Here is a 21971-nt window from a genome sequence, read left to right as displayed (position 1 = left end):
CATGGTCGCTGTGCGGCGCTGGAGCGGCCGCCCGATCCGGGCCCTGGTCTGTGACGTGGCGCAGATCTCTGACGTGTCTCGGAATGCCGTCCACTTCAACCGATTGAGCGGACAGCACTTGCGTCACCGTGCCCTTGGCGCTCGGTACATCGCATCGCCTCCTGGGATCCTTGATCCACACCCTGTCGCCGATGCTGAACCGACAGGAATCGGCTTTACAATGGCAGTGAGAATTGGTGATGCCGGAACAGGGGGCGGAGATTTGGATCTGCGTTTGGTACCAGAATTCGATGGAGTTTCTCAAGACATCGCCGAAATAGCTTGTGGTCGATTTCACAGCCAGTTAGATAAAAGATAGATATTATTGTCAATATCAAGCGATGTTAACACAAAAGTAGTCGCACTTCACAGAGGGCTGGAACTCCCCAATAACGACACCATTCCATCCCTGGACTCCCCGACCTGCCGTTCCCCTTCGCTGCTCCCACCGCACTGCTGCCTTGCTGCCAGTGATCCCCGATCTTATGCCCTCTCCACCAATCCCCTTCGGCAAAAACCCTGAATTCTAGGGCCTAGCCAATCAGAGATCACCAACACATCAATAAGTCAGGCTCCTTGATCTGGTTGCCATGGCAACATAACAATTGTCACGAACTTCCTAATTCCGAATTAACACTACAACAATTGTCACGAACTTCCTAATTCCGAATTAACACTACAAAAACCTTTTTATAACAAAAGATTATTTTCTATATTTTGATATAGGAAGAACTTTTCAGTTTCTGTAAGGCACACGCGATCCAGTATGAAAAGAGCATGGGTCCCGAAAATTATTCAGAAACAGAGAAATTATCGCAGCCACCGGCATTTGGGCGATCTGCTCGATCTGATAATGTTCCCCTGAATGTCCTAATTGATCAGTACGAGAATTTCTCTAGAGTTCTCGTAGATAATTTCTCTACTTTCTGAAGAATTTTCGGGACCCATGCTCTTTTCATACTGGATGGAAATATATGCAAGGCACACATCCTCAACGCAAGACACCTTTTTCGGGACGAGAAATAGAATATCTTTGCCTAGGGTGATCGTTGGGCTGTAAAAGCTCCTGATTTATGCTCGTCTCAGCCCAAGCTACGGAACTGCTATTCCAGTTCAAAACCCATGTTAAAAAGTGAACTATTTCCTTTAAGTTAGCGGAAAAATGAAGAATTGTGCTTCTGGAAACGGTCATGAAATTCATAGCGTATCGCCGTTTGTAGGGTTGCAGTGGTGAAATGGTGGCTCTGAAGCTGATGCAAAAGGTTACTTCGAAGGAAGGAACGCAACATTAACAACTTTGGTTGTGAATAATGTTTGTTGTAAATAATGCTAATATTGTTTTGTTGGTACTAATTATTTTGTTGATAATAATTCATTTTGTGTTTATAATGGTTCGTAAAGTAATTTATCCAGGCTTTGTCTTTCCCTTTCGAGCGTTGCAGAATATGCATAAAGCGAATTGAGCTAAAGAGAACAGAAGAAGGAAAACCACCGGCCGGGAACGCTTGCACGCTACTGTATTCAGGAGCGCCAACTGCTCGCCTCCCTTGGAGGATAATGCGTGCCTCCACCAGCGTGCTGGGGCGTACCGCAGGGACCTATACTGGCGCTCGCCTTTTCCTCGTGGCTATCTCTGTAAGGCAACTTCACTGCGCAGCGACGTATGACGTCACTGTGGCGCAATGGTGTCACTAGGACGTCACGTCACTATGGGGCTATGATGTCGCTCCGATGTGCTGCAGCTAATCAGTCCCTGCTCTCTGCTGTTCGCAGGTGCTGCTGTCAGCATTACTGCTGGCCGATCAGGCTCGGACAGCAAGCATCATTTTCCCAGGTCAGTCTGCACGCTGTGGTGCTGTGATGTGGGAACGGTGTGGCGACTCACGAAATTGGATTTCACGGAAATATTCGATGACGACTCTGTCTAAACTGGAAGATAATGGCAGGCATCGTTTGTTTGTTTGTTTGTTTTTTGTTGTTGTTGTTTTTTTTTACTGTTATTGAACCTGTATTTTAAGCGTTTCTCTTATCCGATTTTTCCACCATCTGATAACCGGTAAATGATATGGCTGTTAAAGTGGCCCACCCGTGGCAAACTTGTTTGTGCTGGCTGCATTTACCGTACTTAATTAGTGAACTGAAGAATCGCTAGTGTGAAATGGTTTACTGATTACTCCAACTCCACTCGTCAATCAAGCACTCATTCATTCATTCATTCATTCATTCATTCATTCATTCATTCATTCATTCATTCATTCATTCATTCATTCATTCATTCATTCATTCCTACATTCATTTAATTGCGTTAATTAATTTCGTTCAATTCGATGTTATTCTCCGTTTCATTCCTTACACTTATTTTGTTTTCAACCGCCCACTTTAATGCCTTAGGAAGGACTATGTAGGTAATGAATCTTTCAGCCTTACAAAACCCCTCAGAGGAATGATCGCACCAGTTTAGCTCTTTTGATTCTGACTAGACCGAAACCAAAGCGGGACCTCCTCAGCAGCTGGAGCCCTCTCAACAGCAGTATCTGACCTCTCTGACCGACAGTGGCCGGACCGGGGCCCTCCCGGCCACCGGAGCCCTCGCAGCCCCCGCAGCAGCATCTGACCCTGTGACCCCCAGAGGCTGAGCCGGAGCCGCCGCAGCCGTCGGAGCCCTCCCGGCAGCCGCTGGTGTTCCGCGACACACCGCCGTGCGCCCAGAACCCGACCGGGGTGTGCTCCAGCGAGGACATACACGACTACCCCGCGTAAGTAACCGGTAGGCTATAGTTTAGTGATGTTAATTACAGAAAATCTGAATACCGATACCAAACCAAATACCAACCAAAGCCGTGAGGAAATACCGAAACCGAACCAACTTGGAAACATGAGGGAAATACCAACTTTTTACCAATTTCTCAGCCTCTTATTACATTAGTGAGGGCTCATAATACTAACAAAATACCAAACACGCTAGGATTGAAATACCAAATACCAAGTTGGTATCGGCTTGGTATCGGTATACCAAAAAGTTGGTATCCGATTGACATCTCTACTATAGTTGTAACTGACTAGTAGTGACTAGTCGGCCCTGACCTGCACAGTGCATACTCATCAGGTCATCGCCGGATCCAGGAAGGCGGTCTCAAGGGGTCATACCCCCAAAAAAAGTTCCTCCAAATCCCCAAAACTCCTTGGATGTCGTTTGACAAGTAAGACAAATATGTTACATATAATGCACTTTTGAATGTTGCCCCTGACGGCTATCGTTGGATGCCGGAATTGTCCTGGCGCTTCCGCTCTCCTACGCCGTCTGTTTCTGCTGCCGGCTGTCTGACCCCGTCTATGTCTGACGGACTGCTGTGACCCCGTCTGTGTCTGACGGACTGCTGCTGGCTGTCTGACCTCGTCTGTGTCTGATGGACTGCTGCCGGCTGTCTGACCCCGTCTGTGTCTGACGGACTGCTGTGTCCCCGTCTGTGTCTGACGGACTGCTGCCGGCTGTCTGACCCCGTCTGTGTCTGACGGACTGCTGTGACCCCGTCTGTGTCTGACGGACTGCTGTGACCCCGTCTGTGTCTGACGGACTGCTGCCGGCTGTCTGACCCCGTCTGTGTCTGACGGACTGCTGCCGGCTGTCTGACCCTGTCTGTGTCTGACGGACTGCTGTGACCCCGTCTGTGTCTGACGGACTGCTGTGACCCCGTCTGTGTCTGACGGACTGCTGCCGGCTGTCTGACCCCGTCTGTGTCTGACGGACTGCTGCTGGCTGACCCCGTCTGTGTCTGACGGACTGCTGCTGGCTGTCTGACCCCGTCTGTGTCTGACGGACTGCTGTGACCCCGTCTGTGTCTGACGGACTGCTGCTGGCTGACCTCGTCTGTGTCTGACGGACTGCTGCTGGCTGTCTGACCCCGTCTGTGTCTGACGGACTGCTGTGACCCCGTCTGTGTCTGACGGACTGCTGCCGGCTGTCTGACCCCGTCTGTGTCTGACGGACTGCTGTGACCCCGTCTGTGTCTGACGGACTGCTGTGACCCCGTCTGTGTCTGACGGACTGCTGCCGGCTGTCTGATCCCGTCTGTGTCTGACGGACTGCTGTGACCCTGTCTGTGTCTGACGGACTGCTGCTGACTGTCTGACCCCGTCTGTGTCTGACGGACTGCTGCCGGCTGTCTGACCCCGTCTGTGTCTGACGGACTGCTGCTGGCTGACCCCGTCTGTGTCTGACGGACTGCTGCTGGCTGTCTGACCCCGTCTGTGTCTGACGGACTGCTGTGACCCCGTCTGTGTCTGACGGACTGCTGTGACCCCGTCTGTGTCTGACGGACTGCTGCTGGCTGACCTCGTCTGTGTCTGACGGACTGCTGCTGGCTGTCTGACCCCGTCTGTGTCTGACGGACTGCTGTGACCCCGTCTGTGTCTGACGGACTGCTGCCGGCTGTCTGACCCCGTCTGTGTCTGACGGACTGCTGTGACCCCGTCTGTGTCTGACGGACTGCTGTGACCCCGTCTGTGTCTGACGGACTGCTGCCGGCTGTCTGACCCCGTCTGTGTCTGACGGACTGCTGCTGGCTGACCCCGTCTGTGTCTGACGGACTGCTGCTGGCTGTCTGACCCGGTCTGTGTCTGACGGACTGCTGTGACCCCGTCTGTGTCTGACGGACTGCTGCCGGCTGTCTGACCCCGTCTGTGTCTGACGGACTGCTGCTGGCTGACCCCGTCTGTGTCTGACGGACTGCTGCTGGCTGTCTGACCCCGTCTGTGTCTGACGGACTGCTGTGACCCCGTCTGTGTCTGACGGACTGCTGTGACCCCGTCTGTGTCTGACGGACTGCTGCTGACTGACCTCGTCTGTGTCTGACGGACTGCTGCTGGCTGTCTGACCCCGTCTGTGTCTGACGGACTGCTGTGACCCCGTCTGTGTCTGACGGACTGCTGCCGGCTGTCTGACCCCGTCCCTGTCTGACGGACTGCTGTGACCCCGTCTGTGTCTGACGGACTGCTGTGACCCCGTCTGTGTCTGACGGACTGCTGCCGGCTGTCTGACCCCGTCTGTGTCTGACGGACTGCTGCTGGCTGACCCCGTCTGTGTCTGACGGACTGCTGCTGGCTGTCTGACCCCGTCTGTGTCTGACAGACTGCTGTGACCCCGTCTGTGTCTGACGGACTGCTGTGACCCCGTCTGTGTCTGACGGACTGCTGCCGGCTGTCTGACCCCGTCTGTGTCTGACGGACTGCTGCTGGCTGACCCCGTCTGTGTCTGACGGACTGCTGCTGGCTGTCTGACCCCGTCTGTGTCTGACGGACTGCTGTGACCCCGTATGTGTCTGACGGACTGCTCTGACCCCGTCTGTGTCTGACGGACTGCTGCCGGCTGTCTGACCCCGTCTGTGTCTGACGGACTGCTGTGACCCCGTATGTGTCTGACGGACTGCTCTGACCCCGTCTGTGTCTGACGGACTGCTGCCGGCTGCTGACCCCGTCGGTGTCTGACGGACTGCTGTGACCCCGTCTGTGTCTGACGGACTGCTGCTGACTGTCTGACCCCGTCTGTGTCTGACGGACTGCTGCCGGCTGTCTGACCCCGTCTGTGTCTGACGGACTGCTGCCGGCTGTCTGACCCCGTCTGTGTCTGACGGACTGCTGCTGGCTGTCTGACCCCGTCTGTGTCTGACGGACTGCTGTGACCCCGTATGTGTCTGACGGACTGCTCTGACCCCGTCTGTGTCTGACGGACTGCTGCCGGCTGTCTGACCCCGTCTGTGTCTGACGGACTGCTGTGACCCCGTATGTGTCTGACGGACTGCTCTGACCCCGTCTGTGTCTGACGGACTGCTGCCGGCTGTCTGACCCCGTCTGTGTCTGACGGACTGCTGATGGCTGTCTGACCCCGTCTGTGTCTGACGGACTGCTGGCTGTGTGACCCCGTCTGTGTCTGACGGACTGCTGCTGGCTGTCTGACCCCGTCTGTGTCTGACGGACTGCTGTGACCCCGTCTGTGTCTGACGGACTGCTGTGACCCCGTCTGTGTCTGACGGACTGCTGCTGGTTGTCTGACCCCGTCTGTGTCTGACGGACTGCTGTGACCCCGTCTGTGTCTGACGGACTGCTGCCGGCTGCTGACCCCGTCTGTGTCTGACGGACTGCTGTGACCCCGTCTGTGTCTGACGGACTGCTGCTGACTGTCTGACCCCGTCTGTGTCTGACGGACTGCTGTGACCCCGTCTGTGTCTGACGGACTGCTGTGACCCCGTCTGTGTCTGACGGACTGCTGCTGGCTGTCTGACCCCGTCTGTGTCTGACGGACTGCTGCCGGCTGTCTGACCCCGTCTGTGTCTGACGGACTGCTGTGACCCCGTCTGTGTCTGACGGACTGCTGTGACCCCGTCTGTGTCTGACGGACTGCTGCCGGCTGTCTGACCCCGTCTGTGTCTGACGGACTGCTGCTGGCTGTCTGTGTCTGACGGACTGCTGCTGGCTGTCTGACTCTGTCTGTGTCTGACGGACTGCTGCTGGCTGTCTGACCCCGTCTGTGTCTGACGGACTGCTGTGACCCCGTCTGTGTCTGACGGACTGCTGTGACCCCGTCTGTGTCTGACGGACTGCTGCTGGCTGTCTGACCCCGTCTGTGTCTGACGGACTGCTGTGACCCCGTCTGTGTCTGACGGACTGCTGCCGGCTGTCTGACCCCGTCTGTGTCTGACGGACTGCTGCTGGCTGTGACCCCGTCTGTGTCTGACGGACTGCTGCTGGCTGTCTGACCCCGTCTGTGTCTGCTGTTGGCTGTCTGACCCCGTCTGTGTCTGACGGACTGCTGTGACCCCGTCTGTGTCTGACGGACTGCTGCTGGCTGTCTGACCCCGTCTGTGTCTGACGGACTGCTGTGACCCCGTCTGTGTCTGACGGACTGCTGCTGGCTGTCTGACCCCGTCTGTGTCTGACGGACTGCTGCTGGCTGTCTGACCCCGTCTGTGTCTGACGGACTGCTGTGACCCCGTCTGTGTCTGACGGACTGCTGTGACCCCGTCTGTGTCTGACGGACTGCTGCCGGCTGTCTGACCCCGTCTGTGTCTGACGGACTGCTGCTGGCTGTCTGTGTCTGACGGACTGCTGCTGGCTGTCTGACTCCGTCTGTGTCTGACGGACTGCTGCTGGCTGTCTGACCCCGTCTGTGTCTGACGGACTGCTGTGACCCCGTCTGTGTCTGACGGACTGCTGCTGGCTGCTGACCCCGTCTGTGTCTGACGGACTGCTGCTGGCTGTCTGTGTCTGACGGACTGCTGCTGGCTGTCTGACCCCGTCTGTGTCTGCTGTTGGCTGTCTGACCCCGTCTGTGTCTGACGGACTGCTGTGACCCCGTCTGTGTCTGACGGACTGCTGCCGGCTGTATGACCCCGTCTGTGTCTGACGGACTGCTGTGACCCCGTCTGTGTCTGACGGACTGCTGCTGACTGTCTGACCCCGTCTGTGTCTGACGGACTGCTGCTGGCTGTATGACCCCGTCTGTGTCTGACGGACTGCTGTGACCCCGTCTGTGTCTGACGGACTGCTGCTGACTGTCTGACCCCGTCTGTGTCTGACGGACTGCTGCTGGCTGTCTGACCCCGTCTGTGTCTGCTGTTGGCTGTCTGACCCCGTCTGTGTCTGACGGACTGCTGTGACCCCGTCTGTGTCTGACGGACTGCTGCCGGCTGTATGACCCCGTCTATGTCTGACGGACTGCTGTGACCCCGTCTGTGTCTGACGGACTGCTGCTGACTGTCTGACCCCGTCTGTGTCTGACGGACTGCTGCTGGCTGTATGACCCCGTCTGTGTCTGACGGACTGCTGTGACCCCGTCTGTGTCTGACGGACTGCTGCTGACTGTCTGACCCCGTCTGTGTCTGACGGACTGCTGCTGGCTGTCTGACCCCGTCTGTGTCTGACGGACTGCTGTGACCCCGTCTGTGTCTGACGGACTGCTGCTGGCTGTCTGACCCCGTCTATCGTCACCTGTGGCTGTCTGACCCCATCCGTCGTCACCTGTTCCCAGGGAGCTGATCCGGCAGGCGCTGAACACAGCTAGCGGTGCAGCGCTCTCAGAGATCACACGAGGCGACGAGGAATTCCCCTCGGTGAGTACTGAGTACTGAGTGCAGCCAGCCGGGGTCGCGGGTTCGATTCTCAGATCAGCCAGCACCGAACATCAGAGAAGGAAACTTGGTTTTTGTTACAAATATCGACGAACCTGGTTTATAATATGAACATATTTCACTTTGTTTTGAAAACCACCTTTCCCTCCTTGAATCTTTAAAGCCTTGAATCCAATGTTAAAAGTGAAGAGTTGTGGTACTTACTGCTTTCATGCTGCTGAATTATTGATTGAACTTTTTACAGAATGCAGTTAGAATACCATGGAGGTGCTCCAGTCAGCGCCTCACGTGTTTCATCACCATTATTAGGGCCCGTTTACGTGTTCCACACACATTTCTTTTGTCGTCGCTCACCCTCACTGACCAATGCTAAGGTTAATGGTCGGAGACCGTATAACCTTCCGTGAAGGAAGGGGGTCAGCCCAGGAGGGGGAAGGGGGGGGGGCGTTGCCGGGTGGTCGGTCAGGTGGCGCGTGGTAATGTCCCGTGAGGATGTGTCATTAAAAACCGGGAATGTAAGGGGCAGAACCTACTGGCGCTAACTAAGGCCAAGTGCGGGACGACGACGCCCTTTCCAATTATTACATTCGTTAAAAATACATTGTATAGTTTGTTATCCAGCCGCTGTGTAGGTTGTATTATAGCAGCGTATGAGACTAGCTAACACCGTTTACCTGAGTTCACAAACCAGTTAAATCCTTACCGACATCTGACCTTTCCGTGTTTGTGTCAGTAACTGCAGAGCCACGTCTTGGCCAGACGGTTTGGTCGGTAAGTGACCGCCCCCACCCTCTGTGGGGAGGGGGGCATGTCCCCTCTCTCTCTCTCCTTCTCTCCTCTCTCTCCCTCTCTCCTCTCCCTCCCTCCCTCGTCTACCTCCCTCTCAGAAGGCGTCTGGAAACCATCTGCGCCGTTCTTCGAAGCTTAACCTAGAAATTGCCTCCCTCCTTCGAAGCTCTGCGTCGTTATCCGAAATCTGTGCCATCTCCCGCGGGGAGAGCTTACAGCGAGCTGTCACGTGCCGCACTTGGCAAACGCCCACGCTTCTGCAACGTAGTTTTATTGGCTGCAGCGAGCAGGGGCGGAGGAAGCGATTGCAAATGGGAGGGCGTTTGCATTGACGCTTGGAGAAGAAGAAAGATGAAATTCAACAGTAACTGAATTGTTTTAATTAGTGACCTCACCCTCGTAGTTTAAATTTTAAAAAAAGTTAAGTCCAAACACTTGTTTATTAATAATTTCGAGCACAGCTCTTCATCAGAATACAAAGCAAAAAAAAAAAAACATTTTATAGCTTTGTATTCTGATGAAAACTGTGCTCGAAATTATTAATAACCAAGTGTTTGGACTTAACTTTTTTAACACGCGCAGTGGAAGGGTTGCGAGTACTACGCCCAGTGGAAGGGGGGGCGGATGTCGCCCCCCTAAGATCTCAGCTCCCACTGGAGCTAGAAAGACGAAATTTGGAGGGTAGGTGGGGGCCATGGGGACCTCTGTTGTGTGTGAATTTCATGACCCTAGGTCAATATCTTCAAGGTCAAATGAGGTCAAATGTGGTCAAATCTGCCATATTAGCGACTTTTTTGCGTTTACACGCCGATAACTCAAAAAGGTACCGGTTGATTTTTTAAATTCTTTCACTATACGAAAGAGCAAACATTTGTGAGTATGTATGGTGAATTTCTAGATAATCCAACAATAAATATGGCAGGTAGAAGCCTGCTAAGGGTAAGATGTCACCGGCTGAAGCGGCATCGGCCGACGCGGGAAACGCGGCAATCACAATTTTGTGTTTACATACTCATAAAACTCAAGTTGTTACCGGCTGATTTTCAAAATTATTTGACCATATGATTGCCTGTACACTTCTCAGTCTTCTCACCGAATTTGACGCGAATCTAATATAATCAGCGGTAAGGAGCGTGATGTAAAGACGGAACCGTCCCACCCCGGCACAGTCTACAATTCAGGCGGCGCGTAACGGCTAGCGCCGGCCGCCGCGCCGCCGCGCCGCCGCGGCGGCAGGATGTTTGACTTTACACCGCTATTACTAGAAAAGTTGTGAACCGATTTTCTTACTTCTTGCACGAGAAGATCTGCAATTCAATTCTGGACAGGTAGCCGAAATTTCACATTGATATTATGCTTGCGGCGCGAGTTATTGGTGAAAACAGGAGGGGTGGGCGAAATCCGCCCCCCCCCCTTCCACTGCGCGTGTTAAACTACGAGGGTAGGGTAACTAATTAAAGTGCTCTAATATTATCCTCGCACAAGTGCTGAGAAACTTAAAGAATACAGTAACTGAACTGTTGTAAACCACAAGACTGGCATTGCATTGACATTTATATGATTTGACAAGAACATCACCAGCTTATGCAATATGCATTCTAAGAGTACGCAAGTATGTACCTGTTTATATTCGGATCGAATAATCGGAAGCTCCTAAACGGCAGTCATGCTGTATGGCAAATAAACCGAACACGTTGGTGGTTGGTATACGTTGAACGCATACCGGACAGGCCGCATACAGACCGGACGTAAGCACTGGACACCTGCGGACCAGGGGGCCATAGGTACCGGACACATGTGAGGACAACCGGACACAGCGACCAGGGGTACCATACCGGGCACATTGGTCCGACATAACCGGACACTGGTCCGGACATAACCGGACACATGTCGGCCGCGGCTCTGACCAGCGCCAAAAGCCGAGCCCCCCGGAATGTGGGGATGACGATATTAATGCCAAGGTCACACAATGTCCTCCAATGCTCCCATCCAACGATCGCATTAGCCGCGGCTCTGAACCGGTATACACAATAGCGGATCTCTTCAGACTCGCGTGAGATTTGAATCTGGATTCGATGTGTCTGGGGATTAATTATCTATTTTTGATAGCGGACCTAGCTTAATTCCTGAATTCCTAATAGTGCTGGCGATGAGTTTTGCAAGTCCTATGAGGTGCATCCTCCAGCATTTTCTCAGTTAATTTATCTGACAGTAAATCCTGCTAACACATGTGAACTGTGGATTGAATATGTTTTTTTTTCGGTAGTTTACGGATATTGTGGTATGACAGTTTGACGTTTGTGAAAAGCGATAATGTGAACACATATATATTGCACAAACCGGTTTCGATATCACTTCATCAGTGTGCAAATATATAAATAAAACACACAAAATACAAAACGGAGACGAAATAGGTACATTTCGTCTCCTATTTCGTCCCGAAATAGGTAAGTACCTATTTCGTCTCCGTTTTGTATTTTGTGTGTTTTATTTATATATTTGCACACTGATGAAGTGATATCGAAACCGGTTTGTGCAATATATATGTGTTCACATTATCGCTTTTCAGTTTACGGATACTAATTTGATATTTCTCCGGATAATTTCACATTCTTGTGTTAGCCTTTGTAACGTTTTTGATGGACCAGTTATTGCCAGTGGGATCTATGGCTCATATCAGTCACATTCATCAGCCATGTACCTATCAGCCGGGAGAGTATCAGTGAGATGATTCCCGATAAGCTGTGGGCTAGTTAATCCGACAGTATACAAACTAGAGATGTCAATCGAATACCAATTTTTTGGTATATCGATACCAAACCGATACCAACTTGGTATTTGGTATTTCACCCTCCTATACTTGGTATTTTGTTGGTATTATGAACCCTCACTAATGTACAAGAGGCTGAGAAATTGGTATAAATTTGGTATTTGCCTCATGTTCCCAAGTTGGTTCGGTTTCGGTATTCCCTCACGGTTCTGGTTGGTATTTGGCTTGGTATCGGTATTCCGATTTTCTGTAATTGACATCACTAGTACAAACACTTTCTCACGAGTTTGCTCAGACCCTCTCCCTCAGACTACTCATACAATCTCAGACTGTTGAGTCCCTTACAGACTACTCAGACCCTCTCTCACAGACTACTCAGACCCTCTCAGATATACCCTCTTGACTCAGACTGCAGTACAATACAAACTGTATACAGTCTCTGCAGTGTTCGGGGTAAGCCTTACGCCGTGACCTTACCACGGACAGAGATCAGAGCCGCTGACCGGCTGGCTGATCGGCGGCGGTGAGACGAGTGGGCTCTAGTGTCAGTACCTACGGTTAGAGATTAGAGCCGCTGACCGGCTGGCTGATCGGCGCTGGTGAGACGAGTGGGCTCCAGTGTCAGTGTGTGCTGAGGACTCGTAACGAGTCGGTGATAGTGTGCTGAGGATTTGTGGCTGACCGCTGGCACCGCTGGCACTGGGACGCTGGGGACGGTGACTACCATACGAGATCCTGCGTGACGGTATGAGACTGGGGGCTGCTGCGGGGGTGTTACTGGAGCAGTAGTGTCGATAGATCAGCATCGCTTGGTCAGAGGGTTGTTGCAATGCAACAATTCTTATCGCTAAAATTATCCCATAGCATTCCAACATTATTGGCTGAATGAGGCCCGTAGCGTGTCTAACGTTGTTGTTTCTTTTTGGTCGTGCGTCGTGTTTTCACGGGTCCTTATCGTGCAACACCTGTGAATGAATTTGAAGTGGAATCTGGTGGTTACACACAATGAACTTCGTATTTTGAAAGGATCTATCTTTCCTCTATAATTTGAAGAGTTTCCAATGACCCAGTGATGGCCAACGAACCCACCGCGCGCTCCTCACAGCGACTATCGCCAGACCGGAAGTGCGGACTTCCGGTCGGCTGCACGCGCTGCCCGCCGCACTTCCGGCGAGACGAGCTGCCTCCGTCTGGTTGTCACTGACGTCACTGCTGTGTTTGCTGTCACTGACGTCACTGCTGTCACTGACGTCACTGCTGTCACTGATGTCACTGCTGTCAGTGACGAACTTCGCCTTTCTGGGGAGGGACATTACGGAAACAAATTCCGATCAAACGATACACAGCATTCAGATCATAAGCCACATCTCACCAAATCTTGCATATCTTTCCTCTGGGCTATTGTCACATGGACTCCAATGTTCTTCGAGGGAAGCTAGTCGCCAGTGCCGAAGTGCCAGGCAAGAGTCCCGTGTAACGCTAATGGGGCGTTCCACGACAAATCGACAAATAAAAAATTAAATTTGCACCCTCATATTTTATTTTTCGTTGAAAACTGGTGTAAGGGGTTGTGATGGGCGGAGAAGCCAGCTGTGGCAAGGATTTTTTCTTCGAACAACGGTTTCCGAGATATAGCCTCGGGCAATTCCAGCAGGTCGCGCTGCAGCCCTATGTTTGGCGGCCTATAACTCAGAAACTATTGGTTTTCTACGATAAAAAACTTTATATGGTTCAACTCACAATCAGCCAACAAACATTTTGGCTATCTCGGATTTTCGATTTTCGAAAATTTTGATCACGTGACCTTTTGACCTATTTTTCGAAGAGTGACCTTGATATTTTCCCCACTCAAAAGTTGACCTTAGGTCACGTGACCTAAGGTCAACTTTTGACCTTTTGACCTTTCGAGGTCAACATACATATGTTTCGATGCGGATCGACGAGAGGATCACGATGCTGCTATTAGTTTGTTCCTAGCTAGGATACCTTGAAAGTTATTCGAGAAAAACTTCATATATATGTAGTGCCGCAATTTTGACTTCCTTTTTGCTCCTGTGACGTCATCTTTGACCTGACCTGAAAATGACCTCGGTAAAAATTATAGACCTTATCCATTTGTACCCTGCACCGTTTACCGCTTGTCGCTATCTTGCTTTATTCTCGAGATCTCGCTGTCGCTCCCGCTCGTAATAATGGACAGGTCATAAAAATGACCTGACCTGAGGTCAACGCAAGGCGATATCCACTTTTTTATTTTCGCATATGAATGACAATTGATAATGCTTTAATCGTCATCAGACAAAATTGCAACTTTCAGTGGGGAAAATATCAAGGTCACTCTTCGAAAAATAGGTCAAAAGGTCACGTGATCAAAATTTTCAAAAGTTGAAAATCCGAGATAGTAAAAATGTTCGTTGGTTGATAGTGAGTTGAACCATATAAAGTTTTTATCGTAGAAAACCAATAGTTTTTTAGTTATAGGCCACCAAACATAGGGCTGCAGCGCGACATCCAGGAATTGCCCGAGGCTATATCTCGGAAACCGTTGTTCGAAGAAAAAAATCCTTGCCACAGCTGGCTTCCCCGCCCATCACAACCCATTAGACCAATTTTAAGCAAAAAATAAAATATGAGGGTGCAGGGCACTTGTCGATTTGTCGTGGAACGCCCCTAATGTTTTCTCTTCTTTATCAGTACCCCATCTGGAGGTCGTCTCTCCCATGCTAATAATGGCTCCTGGTCGTCTACCGAGAGTGTGCTGTGTCACAGAATGACAGGAGCCAACAGAACAGTGATAGCTCGTCTGGGCCGGTGAACGGACGGGCGCCAGTACACGACCTTGGCGATCGCCGGGCTCTGCTGCACTGCAGAGCGGATTAGCCCGGCCGAAGGGATTGGCACCTCCGGGTCCGGGTGGATCCGGCGGGATACGGGGACCAGTGGGATACAACTGAGATCTATCGGGAGGCTGAGGCTATTTTTGGAGCTCGGATACTCCCCTTGGCCTCTGGTGACCTGCCTGAACTCGGTGCGAACTGCGATCTTCACTAGCTATCGTTGTTTTGTCTCTGGTGGCCGAGCCTGTGTTGATTTGGCTTTGCTCTTACCGGTTGTTGACCGTTGCTTTAGAAATGTCTCTGCTCAACAACGTGCGTGTCGACATATAGCCCATGCGACCTTTCTGGCCTTTTGCATGGTAGGAGGTACATTGTTATTTCTTGTTCTTTGTAACCCCGTTGTTGTCTCTGAAAACCTCTGCCAATCCCGGTGTACCCAAATAACTCCCTAGCTTCTTCTCTGTTGACCTCTGTCAACCCACCATGACCTCTGCTGATCTCTGCTAGTATCTGACTCTCCGTGGCCTCTGCGAACTCACCATTACCTGTACTGACCTACCATCGTCGTCACTGTTAACCTCTGCTAACCCATAATGACCTCTACTGACCCACAATGACCAGTGCTGATCTCTGCTGACCCACTATGATCTCTGCTGAAGTGCTGACCCACTATGATCCCTGCTGACCCACTATGATCTCTGCTGACTCACTAGTCACTATGATCCCTGCTGACCCACTATGATCTCTGCTGACTCACTATGATCTCTGTTGACCCAAGTTATGATCTCTGCTGACCCACTATGATCTCTGCTGACCCACTATGATCTCTGCTGACCCACTATGATCTCTGCTGACCCACTATGATGCTGACCCACTATGATCTCTGCTGACCCACTATGATCCCTGCTGACCCACTATGATCTCTGCTGACCCACTATGATCTCTGCTGACCCACTATGATATCTGCTGACCCACTATGATCTCTGCTGACCCACTACGATCTCTGCTGACCCACTATGATCTCTGCTGACCCACTATGATCTCTGCTGATCCACTATGATCTCCACTGACCCACTATGATCCCTGCTGACCCACTATGATCTCTGCTGACCCACTATGATCTCTGGTGACCCACTATGATCTCAGCTGACCCACTAGGATCTCTGCTGACCCACTATGATCATTGCTGACCCACTATGATCTCTGCTGATCCAGTATGATCTCTGCTGACCCACTATGATCTCTGCTGACCCACTATGATCTCTGCTGACCCACTATGATCTCTGCTGACCCACTATGATCTCTGCTGACCCACTATGATCTCTGCTGACCCACTATGATCTCTGCTGACCCACTATGATCTCTGCTGACCCACTATGATCTCTGCTGACCCACTATGATCTCTGCTGACCCACTATGATCATTGCTGACCCACTATGATCTCTGCTGATCCAGTATGATCTCTGCTGACCCAATATGATCTCTGCTGACCCACTATGATCTCTGCTGACCCACTATGATCTCTGCTGACCCACTATGATCCCTGCTGACCCACTATGATCTCTGCTGACCCACTATGATCTCTGCTGACCCACTATGATCTCTGCTGATCCACTATGATCTCTGCTGACCCACTATGATCTCTGCTGATCCACTATGATCTCCGCTGACCCACTATGATCCCTGCTGACCCACTATGATCTCTGCTGACCCACTATGATCTCTCCGTCCGTTGCAGAATGTTTCGACGATCGGTATTCGTTTCGGCGGCAGCGTCCATGACGACAACAACCTGGTCGACGAGACCGCCGCCTGCGCCGCCTCGGTGGGTACAGACGTTCTGAGACTTTAGGCTTACTCGTTAAAAATAGTTTACGTTTACAATGCAAGGGCGCTGCATTCGACAAGAACGAATAGCTAAAATCCGAGCGCAACGGCTGGAATTCTTTACTTGATAGGTCATCATAGTTGCCAGCCACCTTTACCTGTTTATTTTAACTATTCAGATAATTTGTCAAGATCACGGAACATAATCGCTGGCATTACCGTTGCTTGTTGATTATTTTGTTCGACTGTGGGACACTGCTACGCATGGTATTTATATGTCCGCTGCGGCGCGTACTGATTTTGTCCACTTTAACCCGCGCCGGGCCTGGGGGTGTTTGAACACCCCCCTGCGGTTTTTCGCAGATATCTCAAAAACGGCGGCGCGGAGCGCCGCCGTTTTTGGCACACCTGTTTGTGCATCTTTTCCGCAAATGTTGTTAAAATTTCAGACCCAGGTCACCTTAGGTCAGGTCACCAGGTCACGCCAAGTGACCTCACCTCAGAAAAAATAAGAATGCTTGTCATAGCTACACCCATTGATCGATTGGCTTGAAACTTTCAGCGATTGATTAGAGCAACATTGTCTATAAAATGTATATCTCGGAATTTTGATATCGGTGACCTAAGGTCAGGTCAATTTTCCGACCTCTCCATTATAAGTCAATGGGAGAAAATTGAAAAGCGTTTGTTTTGCACGAACGTTTTTCTAGACACTCTCAAACATCGAGATATAGGCAAAATGGATACACTGAACCGGAAAATGGCAACTGTGACCCCTCGTTATGTCCCCGAGGTCATCTCAGGTCACGAACAGAATCTAACAGTTTTTCGCTAATAACTTCTGATAGAGACGTGCTAGAGCGCTGAAAACGCCTTATATGTGTTTGGCTCGACGTTGCGGATCGACTGATATGCAACATGACCTTTTCCGGTCAGGTCATGACCTTGACCTGAGGTCAAATTTTCAAGTTGACCTTTCAAGGTCAGATTATAGTCATTCGACGCGTCTCGACGAGAGGAACACGATGGTGGCAAAAGTAATGTCATGACTCTTTTGAGTCAAAAGTTATTGCCGAAGAAAACGTTTTTCGTAAAAACGGCTATTTTTGGAGTTTTTGCCCCCTGGAGGCTAAACCGTTGACCTGAGGTCAAATCTGAGAATATTACTCAGAAAGGTCTGTAAAAGGGCTATCGAATGCGCTTTTCCGAGGCGCTGTAGCTCTATCGGTTCCCGAGATAGCCGTTGGCAGTTTCTAAAATGTTTGACCTTTGGTGACCTCTGGTGACCTGACCTTTGACCTGACCCAAAAAATGACCGAAGTGCTTTCGTCCTTATTTTGGACGTTCTTTCGATTGCTGCTTACCGCGTGTCGCTACGTGGCCCAGGAGCCGAGTTAGAAGGGGGGTGTTCAGACACACCCCCCCCCCCGGCCCGGCGCGGAATCTCAGAGCACCGGCCCGGCGCGGGTTTTAACAATAGCTGACCAACTGGTACATAACTAACGTAATGTATTTATTAGCAATGGGAACATCTGTCCCCAACTTAGCACTGACAATTTATTTATTTTTCCCGTAGCCGGAAATTTAAATATTCCCTTATGAATTGGTGCACTGACCGTTCGCCTGTTGTTACCCGCAGTAGGAGAGTATTTTCCCTTTTAACGTCCCTAAGCTGACCGTTCACCTGTCGTTACCCGCAGTAGGAGAGTATTTCATCCCTGTGCTGACCGTTCACCTGCTTGTTCACCCGCAGGAGGAGATAATTTTCCCGACGATGGCGATGAACGATAAAAAGGAATGGCTGTACGTGGCCAATGTGGACTCAATGACCCAAGGCATCCGCGTGGAAAAGTGCCTGTAAGTACCTCACCAGAGCATCCGCGTGGAAAAGTGTCTGTAAGTGCCGACAAACTGACGGATTACGGGAGCTACTCAATACTGAAGGCGGCAAAAGGGCCGTTAGACGTGGGGCAGTCGTATTTTTCGGTTGCATCTCATTACTGTTTCTTTCATATATTGAATGTTGAATAGAGTCTCGACCAATATAAGTTCTAGCCTTTGATATATCACGATTGGCACATAAGGCATGACAGAAAATTTTGCTACTAGTGAAATATCTCCCTGACCCTACCATTTGGTTTGTGAATGAGTCAGTATCATCCCCATGTGAATTCACCTGACCCGGCGACCTCGCTGCCCCGACAGGGACGAGGGCAGGCCGTGTAAGATAGGGGAGCTGTTCACAGTCTGCAAACAGAAGTACATCTATCGGAAAATGCTGGCCATGGACGCTAACCAGAAGCTGGAGGCGGACAACTTCCGCATCCCCAGCACCTGCGCCTGCTTCGTCAAGTGAGTCCGTGACTCGAGTCAGGTGTCACAGTACCATCGTGATCCGAGTCAGGTGTCCTATAGTACAACCGTGTGACCCGAGTCAGGTATCCCAGCAGTCAGCGCTGCTTCGTCAAGTGAGTCTGTGACCCGAGTCAGGTGTCGTAGTACCACCGTGACTCGAGTCAGGTGTCCTAGTACCACCGTGACCCGAGTCAGGTGTCCTATAGTACAACCGTGTGACCCGAGTCAGGTACCTATCCCAGCAGTCAGCGCTGCTTCGTCAAGTGAGTCTGTGACCCGAGTCAGGTGTCGTAGTACCACCGTGACTCGAGTCAGGTGTCCTAGTACCACCGTGACTCCAGCCAGGTGCCCTAGTACCACCGTAACTCCAGTCAGGTATCCCAGTAGTCAGCGCTGCTTCGTCAAGTGAGTCCGTGACTCGCCAGTCAGGTGTCCCAGTACCACCGTGACTCGAGTCAGGTGTCCTAGTACCACCGTGACCCGATTCAGGTGTCCTAGTACCACCGTGACCCGATTCAGGTGTCCTAGTACCACCGTGACCCGAGTCATGTGTCCTAGTACCACCGTGACCCGAGTCATGTGTCCTAGTACCACCGTGACCCGATTCAGGTGTCCTAGTACCACCGTGACCCGATTCAGGTGTCCTAGTACCACCGTGACCCGAGTCATGTGTCCTAGTACCACCGTGACCCGATTCAGGTGTCCTAGTACCACCGTGACCCGATTCAGGTGTCCTAGTACCACCGTGACCCGATTCAGGTGTCCCAGTACCATCGTGACTCAAGTCAGATATCAAAGTTCCATCGTATGACCCGAGTCAGGTATCCCAGCAGTCAGCGCTGCTTCGTCAAGTGAGTCTGTGACCCGAGTCAGGTACCTCAGCAACTGTGTGACCCGAGTCAGGTACCCCTGAACCCGTGTGACCCGAGTGAAGTATCCCAGTTCCACTGTGTGACCCGAGTCAGGTCAGCTAGCCATCTAAGGGAGGCAGATGGGTTTGTTGTGTCTGTTTTAGATAAGGAGTCAAGGGTGTGGAGTGAAGGAGGAGTTTTGTGAGGATATCGCACTTGCCCAACTGGTGCGATATCGCACGACCTTCAGTGGAGGCACACATCTAATACTGGGTAGGAGCACACATCTGGTGGGCACATGACACTTGACAGCCGGTTAGGGGCTTCCATCCATCGCTTGGAGCATCACTTGTTGGCGTACCACATGCGAGTTATTTGTGGCCTAGCCCTACAAACAACTAGTAAGCCGCCGCCACACTCAGGCCTGCTTATCACATTCCCGTCGCTACCAGTCCCTCATGTGCATCTGGTATCTATTTCAGGAAGCTGACGACGCGTTTTAACGCCGGCGGCAACAAGTCGTCGCGCCGGGATAAGCGCCGCTCCCGCTCCCGGTCCCGTCGCCAGACGGCGGACAGCGGGTTCGCCTTCTCCGGCGGAGAGACCGACGGTGAGAGAAACTCCCGGGATGGCCGGGGGGGGGGGGGCTGACCCGAGCGACGGTTATAATTCGCGGCTTTGGGCTAATTGGGAAGCTTTTATTTGAATTTGGAGTACTCCGTCGAGTATTCAATTTCATACTGCGAATTCCTAGAATTCCTAGAATACTAGGGTTTGGTGCTACCTTGACTGCATTTTATGCAGCACTGGGAACTGTTATTACGAAGAGCTGGCACGTAATGCCATTGAAGCAGTCTTGTTCAATGGGTTCCTGATTCACGCAATCCGTTCAGAATCCATTTGTGTGAGGAGATCACCCCCCACAACCCGTTCAGTGCGCCATGCCACGTCTCTAGCCCCGTCCCGTCCCGTCCGGCAGGTCTGAGCGGCTCGCCGCTGGACAACTCGCTGTCTGGCGGCGCGCCGGCGCAGGGCACCGCCCAGCAGAGCATCGAGACGGAGGAGACGCTCAGCCCCTCCGACACCATCGGCAGGCAGAAGGTCCGCTTCGCCGGAGAGATTGTCGTCGAGTCCAACCCCATCATCGTCCAGAAAAAGCCGCCCAAGTCGGCCGGCCGGCGGAACTGAGCGCGGCGCCACCTGTGGACGGCGGCCACAAGCTGCAGTTCCAAAACCCGCCGTCGTGGCGCTGCTGTCGGCGCGGGGAATATGGCGGGCGTGGCGGTGATTTGAAATGTGGCTGGATCTGACACGGGATCCGAGAGATCAACAACGACTGAGTGCTGCCGTGCGTTGCGGATGGTACTCGTGTGTTCACCGATACTCGGATATATCTGAAGAGCTTGCACCGAGCTTTCGAGGGAACACCAGGTTCTAAAAATCCCGTTCTTTTATGGCATCTGAAGAGGTCTCCGGTATGATGGGCTGTCGAAGGGCAAGTTTCCAAACGAGAATTACCATACGCGTTTTATTTTAGGACTAGTGTTTATCTTTGAAGATGTGTTCCGTTGAATAGTTTCGAGCTGCGTGAGATCAGAGTGCTGTAAATTACTCTTATTCAGAATGTGCCGTTATGGCATGTATCATTAACGCACTGTACGTCTACGCGCCCAGGCACGGTTGGCACGAACAGTAGACGTACTTTTTGTCTATCTACCGCATTGTTTACATCAGATCCATTCCACAGCGACAGCGTAGCTTATTCCGTGGAAAGGATTTTATTCAGATAGCTTTACAATGGGCACGGGCAATTTACTCTATGATAGGACGAACGCGGAGGGCGATGTGAAGTACGGCTTATGACGACCTGCTAGGGGACGCTTCCATAATAGCAAGCGTAGAAACTGTGCTTGATAGCCTGTGTGAGAGGTTCCCGACGTTCCCAGGTCACTGTCGCGGGCCCGAAGACAATAATCCGCTGTGAAGTGTTATTCAGAAAATGGTCATTTGTGAGTTACAGTGGCCCACGTTTTACATCGATACCCTACGACGAACTTTTTCAGACATTAGTTACAATAATTTTATAATAAAATGTATTAAAAAAGGATGTGTTTTCATATCCAGATACAAATATCTCTTTTATGAAGGAATTTACCAAGAACTGAAGTCGATGGTAAAAAAGAAAAGAAAAACATCGTCCTATCGACTGTGCGATATTCAACTATTCGACAGTTCCCAGCAAGAACATAAGTGTCAACTTTTTCGAAATCGAGATTTCTATACCACTCGGCTGAGTCGAATGATATAAAAATCTCAGTTTCGAAAAAAAATTGACACTTAGGAAACTTGCTGGGAACTGCCGCATTGTTATTCACACGGC

At 51.3% G+C, this 21971-nt stretch overlaps 1 protein-coding gene across 1 annotated transcript in view; it reads left to right on the top strand.

Annotated features, from left to right (window-relative positions):
• Window positions 1-21649, top strand: part of LOC122372493 (neurotrophin 1-like) — a 33907-nt gene extending 12258 nt beyond the window's left edge. The window contains exons 2-9 of the mRNA XM_043349712.1: window positions 1813-1873; window positions 2669-2795; window positions 8063-8144; window positions 16297-16383; window positions 18139-18242; window positions 18591-18737; window positions 20074-20201; window positions 20571-21649. Coding sequence (XP_043205647.1) covers window positions 1813-1873; window positions 2669-2795; window positions 8063-8144; window positions 16297-16383; window positions 18139-18242; window positions 18591-18737; window positions 20074-20201; window positions 20571-20779 — 945 coding nt within the window. The 3' untranslated portion in view covers window positions 20780-21649. The remainder of the gene's footprint in view (window positions 1-1812; window positions 1874-2668; window positions 2796-8062; window positions 8145-16296; window positions 16384-18138; window positions 18243-18590; window positions 18738-20073; window positions 20202-20570) is intronic.
• The last annotated feature ends 322 nt before the right edge of the window (window positions 21650-21971 follow it).

This window comes from Amphibalanus amphitrite, unplaced genomic scaffold, assembly GCF_019059575.1.
Source record: "Amphibalanus amphitrite isolate SeventyFive unplaced genomic scaffold, NRLGWU_Aamphi_draft 001366F_arrow, whole genome shotgun sequence".
Taxonomy (NCBI): Eukaryota; Metazoa; Arthropoda; class Thecostraca; order Balanomorpha; family Balanidae; genus Amphibalanus; species Amphibalanus amphitrite.
Note: the sequence above shows the minus strand (reverse complement) of the source record. Positions and strands in the feature narration are given on the sequence as shown.